Source organism: Physella acuta, unplaced genomic scaffold (genome assembly GCF_028476545.2).
Source record: "Physella acuta isolate Inbredline_101_S28 unplaced genomic scaffold, ASM2847654v3 ptg000402l, whole genome shotgun sequence".
Lineage (NCBI taxonomy): Eukaryota > Metazoa > Mollusca > Gastropoda > Physidae > Physella > Physella acuta.
In genome coordinates, this window is record NW_026731921.1 from 202,366 (window position 1) to 212,274 (window position 9,909).

Here is a 9,909-nt window from a genome sequence, read left to right on the forward strand (position 1 = left end):
CCGAGACAGTCGGTTTCGAAAATGCCTCAGTCACATGACCAGGCATTGGTTCACATTAATTGTAACACGCAGGGTCAATAGACAAAAAATGTAACAGCTTAACTACAAACGGCGGTTCTAACAGGTTGTAATTTATTTCAGTAGAGACGGATGACAGAGACGATTTATATTAAACTTTGAAGTACATTTTAAGTCAAGGAAAGGTTAACCTTTCATAATCGTCTCGTATTTATGGAGATATGCTATCCCCCCCCCCTTAAGGCCATATAATGTTTGTGTTTTTAAAGATGGATAGTAAATAATGTAATTATAATTAGTAAACTATTACATGGCTTGTTATATTGTGTTTAAATACATGTAAACTGTTTACGATACAACTATAGGCTACTGCGTGTGGTGGTCGATAAATCTTATTTTTACTTGATTTTTTAAATAGGAATGTTATTTGTGTTACGTAATGTCTTGTTAGTTACAGTTACGTCCCTTGTATTTTTTATTTTTAGTGGTGTCCCTTGTGTTTACGTCCAGTCAGTTACTGTGAGAACGACCTAAAGGTCTAACACTGCAACTGCAAGAAAATAAATAATGCAAACAGAAAAATCGGATCACTAACGATAGAAGAAAACGTAAAAAAGATCATATCAATAGAAAATTATGATTTTTATTAAGATCCTCTAAAAGAATGAGAACAATTGTACTAAATACCGAGTTTTATTTTCTTCTTCTTGCAGGCTAAATCACAACTTGAAAACATTTAAATTGGGCAAACAAGGGTAAGGCCTAGCTAATGCTTGTTTTGAATTTTCCCAATGGAAAGTTTAACATTGTGTATCTTTAATCTAAGAAAATGTTTGTCCATTTAATTGGAATAACAGTAATGACAGGAATTGGAATAACTTACTCATTACTTAATCAGTGCTGGGGTGCATGGAAAATATAGCTGTACTATATTGTTGGGTGTCAACTTTTTTTACAAGAAAATTTACCTTGAACATGACATTTTTTCTTTACAGAACAAGTCGTTCGCTTATCTTTAAACCTAATCCTGTACGGTAAAGGGGAGTCTACTCAATTAATACCCATTAATCGTTGTGAATCAGTATTTGTCTACCTTTCCTAAACAATTTCAAATTGTTGGATGGTCTAATAAAGCAATCAATGAGTCGTTTGATAACGTAATATCTTATCATAATTTTTCTCCAATGCTACGATTTTTATAACATTTTTTTTACATAATGCACTTTTATTTTTATCTAAATGCTGAATCATAGCTGTCATAGCTGAAACCTAAGAAGAAATACACAACATTTTAAATTTGAAAACAGTTATGAATTTATTCTAGAGAAGATGATCTACAACACGCTTAGTACATTTATTAACCCCTGCCGATTGCTAATAAATTGTTCCAAGAAGAACTCGAAATAACAGCATATAAAATGCGTCTTGCCTGTTGATTTAATGTGTACAATAATAAGTGTAAATCCATGTTGTTAATAGAGTATTGTTCGTCTCAAGACACTATTAAATATTACAGCTCCAATAAAGTATATTACTTGGTGCTTTACTTATTTATATCCGAATTTAGAGTTTTTTAAAAAACCTTTTAGAAAGCCTATCTCTTATTGTCAATATCGTCACAAAACTCCCAGCCCCCTCCCTAAAAGTGTGACGTCATGCTGCTACAACCCTAGCTAACATGACCACCTGACCGTTACGTAAGACTTCAGCCTAGATGATACATTGTGTACCAGTACATGGGACATTGTTGGACGTATACATCATGTCTAGACAACAGCTGTTGCTAGGTCGTGTCTAGATTATACATGGTGTACATGTAGCTGAGGTTCTGACAAGGGACATCATGTCTAGACAACAGCTGTTGCTAGGGCGTGTCTAGATTATACATGGTGTACATGTAGCTGAGGTTCTGACAAGGGACATCATGTCTAGACAACAGCTGTTGCTAGGGCGTGTCTAGATTATACATGGTGTACATGTAGCTGAGGTTCTGACAAGGGACCTCTCTAAGACGGTAAGCTTGTGGGAATTTCTTGACCATCTGGATGGTCGTCTGCACGTGCCCATTGTAGACGTGGCTCGTGACGTAGTCGTAGATCCTCCTGACGATACCCAGGCTGTCCCGGGGGACGGGCACGGCCACGCCCTCTAGCATGGACGTGCTCAGGGGGAAGACGAGGTGGGTGGGATATACCACAGTGACTCGTGAATATTCTGTCATTGCCCAGAGATAGCTGGAATCGTTGTCGTAGAAAAATATATCCAAGAACGGGAATTTCCGATCTGGGAAAAAAAGTTTCCAGTGAAAGTTGTTTGAAGGGACGAAGTTGAATCCTCGAATACAGGAGAAGAGTTTCTGTGTGGTGCTCCAGTCGTTGATGCTTAGAGCGATGTCGATGTCGTCGTCCCAGGGAACAAACCCACGGTGGCGCATCAACCCCAGCAGGTTCCCGTCTAACAGGAAAAATGTTATCCCGGCCTGGGTTAGAACCTCAGCCGCCACCTGGTACATGAACAAGGTTTGAAGTTTCAGGTCCTGGGTCAGCACGGGGAGAAAACTCCCGTGACCTTTCAGCATGACCTTGTCCCTGGCTGCTTGTGTACTCACTCGCGGGTACGTGGCGAACAACGATTGGTCGATATCTTCTTCCGTCATGTTCGACGTGTACCACCTGTCACAGACGACACGACCCATGGTGTACGGTTGGGGCGGGTCGCTGAAGTAGAGAATCTTTATCAGGTTGTAGGTGGGGACATCCTGCCACGCCTTCTGCAGTGTAAAAAAGTAGTTCCGGATGGGCAGAATAAAATTATCGAGGCTAACGGAATTACAACAGTCAGAAAAATGTACAACTTTTTCCGATATAAAAAAGCGAAAAATTGCGAAATTTTGTTGCGAATGATGCCGTAACTTACAGCACATAAATAGATCAAGAAAAAACGCATTTTACTGTTCACTAATCAAACATATATCTCGCTGCTATTAGATCTAAAGTTCAATAATATCCGGAAATAACTCTTTATAATCCCAATAGTTTTTTACAATAAAAACGTTGATCTCCAAATCTCATGAGCCTTTCAAAATATCAGTCCCTATTCGGTTTTTGTAAGATTAAATTCCAGAACAAACATTTTTCTCTCCTTCAACTTCCGCTGTAAAATTGAAATGAAATAAATAATTTATTTTATATTAAAATGTCATTATAGTGATAATAAAAAAAAACATTTTTTTATTTAATGATTTTTCTCAATCAAATTAAACCAGATTAGTCTCGATATGGCATTTCTCTGGGAAGAATATAAAACTGCTTATGTTAAGAATAGATAATTCGACTTTGTAGGTTCGTGTAATCCAATTGTTAAACATGTTTACAATGTCTGAAGAGATCGGCTCTCAATATGTTCTTTATATGGTACCGGACAGTCTATTCACCCCTAGCAAACACCATTACATCAGTTTATATGGAAGTTAGCGGCAGTTCAGACGGACGGCTATTGAAAGCGTGCTGTCTACCGCTAGACCACACCGCCCCATTGTATGAATAGTTAATAATACAAATAAAAGTGATAATAAAACAAGTATTTAGTAGTTGTTTTTCTGTAGTTTTGATCATAAGAATAAAGTGTCTTTGTCTTAAAATTGAACAGATATAGCTCAAGAAAAATGTTGATGCTTACCTTTCTAGTCACAGCTGGTTAATAATGACTTTGTCAGTCAGGTGTTACTGGAGCTTGTTTTAAGGGCACCGGAAGTTGGAAACTTTATCTGGTTATCATGTTGCAGGGGTGTAGCCTAGTGGGGTAGGGGAGCTAGGGCAGGAGAGCTAGGGCAGGAGAGCTAGGGCAGGAGAACTAGGGCAGGAGAGCTAGGGCAGGGGAGCTAGGGCAGGAGAGCTAGGGCAGGAGAGCTAGGGCAGGGGAGCTAGGGCAGGAGAGCTAGGGCAGGAGAGCTAGGGCAGGAGAACTAGGGCAGGAGAGCTAGGGCAGGAGAGCTAGGGCAGGAGAACTAGGGCAGGAGAGCTAGGGCAGGGGAGCTAGGGCAGGAGAGCTAGGGCAGGAGAGCTAGGGCAGGAGAGCTAGGGCAGGAGAGCTAGGGCAGGAGAGCTAGGGCAGGAGAGCTAGGGCAGGAGAGCTAGGGCAGGAGAGCTAGGGCAGGAGAGCTAGGGCAGGAGAGCTAGGGCAGGAGAGCTAGGGCAGGGGAGCTAGGGCAGGAGAGCTAGGGCAGGAGAGCAAGGGCAGGAGAGGAGAGCTAGGGCAGGAGAGCTAGGGCAGGGGAGGTAGGGCAGGGGAGCTAGGGCAGGAGAGCTAGGGCAGGAGAGGAGAGCTAGGGCAGGTTAGCTAGGGCAGGAGAGCTAGGGCAGGAGAGCTAGGGCAGGAGAGGAGAGCTAGGGCATGAGAGGAGAGCTAGTGCAGGAGAGGAGAGCTAGGGCAGGAGAGCTAGGGCAGGAGAGCTAGGGCAGGAGAGCTAGGGCAGGAGAGCTAGGGCAGGGGAGCTAGGGCAGGAGAGGAGAGCTAGGGCAGGAGAGCTAGGGCAGGAGAGCTAGGGCAGGGGAGCTAGGGCAGGAGAGCTAGGGCAGGAGAGCTAGGGCAGGAGAGCTAGGACAGGAGAGCTAGGGCAGGAGAGCTAGGGCAGGAGAGCTAGGGCAGGAGAGCTAGGGCAGGAGAGCTAGGGCAGGGGAGCTAGGGCAGGGGAGCTAGGGCAGGGGAGCTAGGGCAGGGAGCTAGGGCAGGAGAGCAAGGCAGGAGAGGAGAGCTAGAGCCGGAGAGGAGAGCTAGGGCAGGGGAGGTAGGGCAGGGCAGCTAGGACAGGAGAGCTAGGGCAGGAGAGGAGAGCTAGGGCAGGGGAGGTAGGGCAGGGCAGCTAGGACAGGAGAGCTAGGGCAGGAGAGCTAGGGCAGGAGAGCTAGGGCAGGAGAGCAAGACAGGAGAGCTAGGACAGGAGAGCTAGGGCAGGAGAGGAGAGCTAGGGCAGGAGAGCTAGGGCAGGAGAGCTAGGGCAGGAGAGGAGAGCTAGGGCAGGAGAGCTAGGGCAGGAGAGCTATTGCAGGGGAGCTAGGGCAGGGGAGCTAGGGCAGGAGAGCAAGGCAGGAGAGGAGAGCTAGGGCAGGAGAGCTAGGGCAGGAGAGGAGAGCTAGGGCAGGGGAGGTAGGGCAGGGGAGCTAGGGCAGGAGAGGAGAGCTAGGGCAGGAGAGCTAGGGCAGGAGAGCAAGGGCAGGAGAGCAAGACAGGAGAGCTAGGACAGGAGAGCTAGGGCAGGAGAGGAGAGCTAGGGCAGGAGAGCTAGGGCAGGAGAGCTAGGGCAGGAGAGCTAGGGCAGGAGAGCTAGGGCAGGAGAGGAGAGCTAGGGCAGGAGAGCTAGGGCAGGAGAGCTATGGCAGGGGAGCTAGGGCAGGGGAGCTAGGGCAGCGGAGCTAGGGCAGGAGAGCTAGGGCAGGAGAGCTAGGACAGGAGAGCTAATAATATAAGATTATCTACTGGTAAGTGTCATATTATCTGTTTTTTAACATTTGTAAAAGTAAACTGAAGGTGCTAGTTTAAAAAAAAAACCTCTCCTTTTAGAAATTACAAACTTGAACACCCTACTACCTATTTTTTAATTTTTTTTTTTTTTTTTTTTTTGCTTTTTTTGAGTAACAGGGAAAAATGTGCTTTTATTTTTTGGGGGTCGCTACGCTACATGTTATGCATTAGAGTTACATGTCATAGAGTGCTGTGTGTATGGGAGATTGACTATAGAACCATAGATTAGTGCGCAACTTATTTTTCTTAAAACCAATAAACAAACAGCGATATTGTTAATGCTTCTGTGTAATTTCTCCAAGTTTGAGTAAGGCTATTACTAGCAATACCTGAGACAGTCACTGTTACTAAGAAATTTGTTGCAACCGTTAATGTCATATTTATTGGTCGCCTTTGCTTAGGCTATATATATATATATATATATATATATATATATATATATATATATATATATATATATATATATATATATATATATACATAATATATATATATATGTGTATGTATGTATATATATTTTAACCCCTAGCTCTCTTTACACCGGAAGTCTGACTACGCCGCTTACACGAGAATATGTGATTCAAAGCGTAATATTAAACTAAGTCAACACTATGTTACCTAGGTTTTTAATAAGTGCATTTGGACTCTCCAGATGACATGATTTTACCTGATCTCGGGACATAACTTATGTAAATGTGGGCACGACTTTAAGGCTAAAGCTCTGTTAGCTTGTGTAAACACAGTATTAGATAATGTAAGGTTTTCCCAGGAGGTCATAGTTTTGTACATGTAGTGTTGGTGCATTAAGTTCATTAACTCGTGTGTTTTACACCTTCTGTATGCAACTCTCAATATTTCATGCCGATGTACCTATCAACATTAATTACTTATTTTAACTAAGAAGTCTAATATTTCGCCAACTAACTGCAATTGTTAATTTGGCCTTTTTGTCAGCAACGATAAAAATAATAATGTAATACTACTCCAAGAAAAATTTAGCGAAAAAAAAAATGAAAGTTCTATAAAAGTAAAATAGTTGGTAGTCTGGACTATTGCAGACATCAAGTCAATCACACAGGAGAGTTCCAACAAGGAAACTTGAAAACATTGAGTTTTATGTCATGTTTGTTTACATTGTCAAAGAGGAAAAAAATCGTGCTTGTTATTTTAAACATTGTTTAGTTACAAAAAAAAATTGAAACATGAAATATATCCAATCTTTAGAACAGTTCGACAAAAAAAAACACAACCAAGTTTTTATAACCACATGTTTGATTTACTCGGGTACCGACTTTAAAATAATTTAAAATTATATATATCGAGTGTTTTCGGGTTGGGCGGCATTAGCATGGTGCGAGAGAGAGAGAGATAGTTCACTCAATTTCTAAACAAGGGTTCACGGTCATAGGTTCGAGTCACTTGGAAGAAAGTGTATTTTAGTTGTTTTTTTTTTTTTTTTTTTTTTGTTATTTAAATTAGCATTTAAATTATGTCATATTAGTATGTGAGATTAGCTATCAAATTTTTATAACTAAATAAATAATGATTTAAAATGATACTCTGTGTTTCTGCATAATTTCAGATTATAAGACCGCCCTGTTCTTTGTGATAAAAATTTGATTAAATTAATAAACACTGATTAATAAATAATATGTCCGTTGTAATGTATTGCTAATTGTGTTTAATACTAATACCAGAGTGTTGATCTTGAGCTATTACAAACTGTTTAGCAGGGTATGTTGGTCAATTCATGCTTTTTTAAAATTATATAATATAAATCTATTTAAGCAATCCTTCAAAGTTGAGATAAAGTAAACGTATGCAGGGTAAGCAACTCTTTCAATTTAAAAAAAAAGGTGATTCAGCCATTGAATAACTTTTCCCCCTTATTGCCAATGATCACTTTATAGAGTCCTAAATGTGTATGTTCTAAATGCCGAATGATAACGAAAAGCTTATATAAAACACCGAGACTTTCTAAAATAAAGATTATTGTTATTTTAATCTTGTTTAATCTATTTGAGTCATGTCTCGGCAATAGAAAGTTTTACTCGTGTGTTATGGGCCTTTGGTGTCAACATATTTTAATCAATTTAACCCATTACCCGTCAGGATATTTTATACAACAAGAAAGCTGCACAAACTGTTTTTTTATACAACGGCGGTAGCTGGTGAAATATTCTACTGACAACTGTCATTGTAGGTCATAGTGCCATACTAGGCTGTACTGTATGCAGTCATGTGAAGGGGGGGGGGGGGGGAGACCTACTTGAGATACACGCGGCTGATTACTTCATACACTTACATGTAAAGTTCTATAGAAGCAGCGGTGTGGAGTGTCTAACGGGGTGAATGGTTAAATGAAATTTTTATAGAAGCAGCGGTGTGGAGTGTCTAACGGGGTGAATGGTTAAATGAAATTTTTATAGAAGCAGCGGTGTGGAGTGTCTAACGGGGTGAATGGTTAAATGAAATTTTTATAGAAGCAGCGGTGTGGAGTGTCTAACGGGGTGAATGGTTAAATGAAATTTTTATAGAAGCAGCGGTGTGGAGTGTCTAACGGGGTGAATGGTTAAATGAAATTTTTATAGAAGCAGCGGTGTGGAGTGTCTAACGGGGTGAATGGTGAAATGAAAGTTTTATAGAAGCAGAGGTGTGGAGTGTCTAACGGGGTGAATGGTGAAATGAAAGTTTTATAGAAGCAGCGGTGTGGAGTATACTCACGGGGTGAATGGTGAAAAGAAAATTTCATTTTCACAACGTTTACCCCGTGAGGATGCTTCACACCGTTGCTTCTATAGAACTTTCATTTCAAATCTTACAACGTTAGAATCACGGAGCAGACATTTCGCCTTCGGCTGTTTTTGTAGCCGTACTTTTAGCTGTCGTTGTAAATACTGAGATTCTCATGGACTTCCTGGTACTTAGAGAGGTAGGGTTGGATGGAAATCAGCCAACCACGGACAATAAGACGTCAGGACCAGTGAGATGAGGTGTAAACTATGCGCGAATGACCGCAACACTCCATAAAACTCGGACATAGATGGTACTCCGGAAAAAAAAAGATGAAAACTGTCTTGATTCTTGAATGATCTCAATCTAAACACTCCATAAAACTCGGACATAGATGTTACCACCAAGACACCTGCAACTGAAAAGTCAACGTGACATCAAACCTATTGACTCGGTATTTTTGTCATCAACAGGAGACTCAAATGTTTGCTTCTATTTCATGTTGCAATCGATTAAGCATTAGTTAAAACTGGTTTTTCCCTGGCTTACTAGTTCCCTTATAAATTATTCTAGCTTTATTTTATTCAATAGGATCTACAGAGAATAGGAAATCACACTAATAATGCATTACTGTACTAGAAAAGAAAAAATTCAAAAAACAAATTTAACTTGCGTAAAAAAACAGGGTGTTGTGTAAGTAGTGTTTGTAGTTACTTTCCAGGTAATAGATGTCAGTTGATAGTATGTTTATAGTGCGAGTAATGTAAAGTGGTGCGAGTAATGTAAAGTGGTGCGAGTAATGTAAAGTGTGCGAGTAATGTAAAGTGTGCGAGTAATGTAAAGTGGTGCGAGTAATGAAAAGTGTGCGAGTAATGTAAAGTGGTGCGAGTAATGTAAAGTGGTGCGAGTAATGTAAAGTGGTGCGAGTAATGTAAAGTGGTGCGAGTAATGTAAAGTGGTGCGAGTAATGTAAAGTGGTGCGAGTAATGTAAAGTGTGCGAAAATGTAAAGTGTGCGAGTAATGTAAAGTGGTGCGAGTAATGTAAAGTGATGCGAGTAATGTAAAGTGTGCGAGTAATGTAAAGTGGTGCGAGTAATGTAAAGTGGTGCGAGTAATGTAAAGTGGTGCGAGTAATGTAAAGTGTGCGAGAAATGTAAAGTGGTGCGAGTAATGTAAAGTGGTGCGAGTAATGTAAAGTGGTGCGAGTAATGTAAAGTGTGCGAGTAATGTAAAGAGTGCGAGTAATGTAAAGTGTGCGAGTAATGTAAAGTAATTAAATATGTACGTATTGACCGCTATGAGAAAAATGAAGGGATCCTTCTATCGCTGGCCCTTTTGACGGGGTCGATTGATAAGACGATCGACGAGGCGAATTTGGTAGGGCGGTTTTGTCACAGGCCTTTAGTGGAGCTCTTGAACGTTCTTACACTATTAGAAGTAATCTAACGCATAAGGATTTTACTTTCTATTCACAGAAATCAAAAGTACATGTATTTAAACACAAACGTAGATAAAAAGTATCCGATGTCTCGCCATAAGTTTCCCTAATCACGTTACGCTTCCGAGAAGTTCTAAATAACTTAAATCAATTAAAATGTATTTAATGTATATTTATGCTTAACATGATATAAAGAAAT

At 40.7% G+C, this 9,909-nt stretch overlaps 1 protein-coding gene across 1 annotated transcript; it reads right to left on the bottom strand.

The window, feature by feature from the left end:
• Positions 1-1,963: 1,963 nt before the first annotated feature.
• LOC131942340 (uncharacterized protein RP689-like) lies at positions 1,964-2,674 on the bottom strand. The gene has a single exon (XM_059302159.1). It carries the CDS (start codon positions 2,672-2,674, stop codon positions 1,964-1,966), a length of 711 nt encoding a protein of 236 aa, XP_059158142.1.
• Between the last annotated feature and the right edge of the window lie 7,235 nt (positions 2,675-9,909).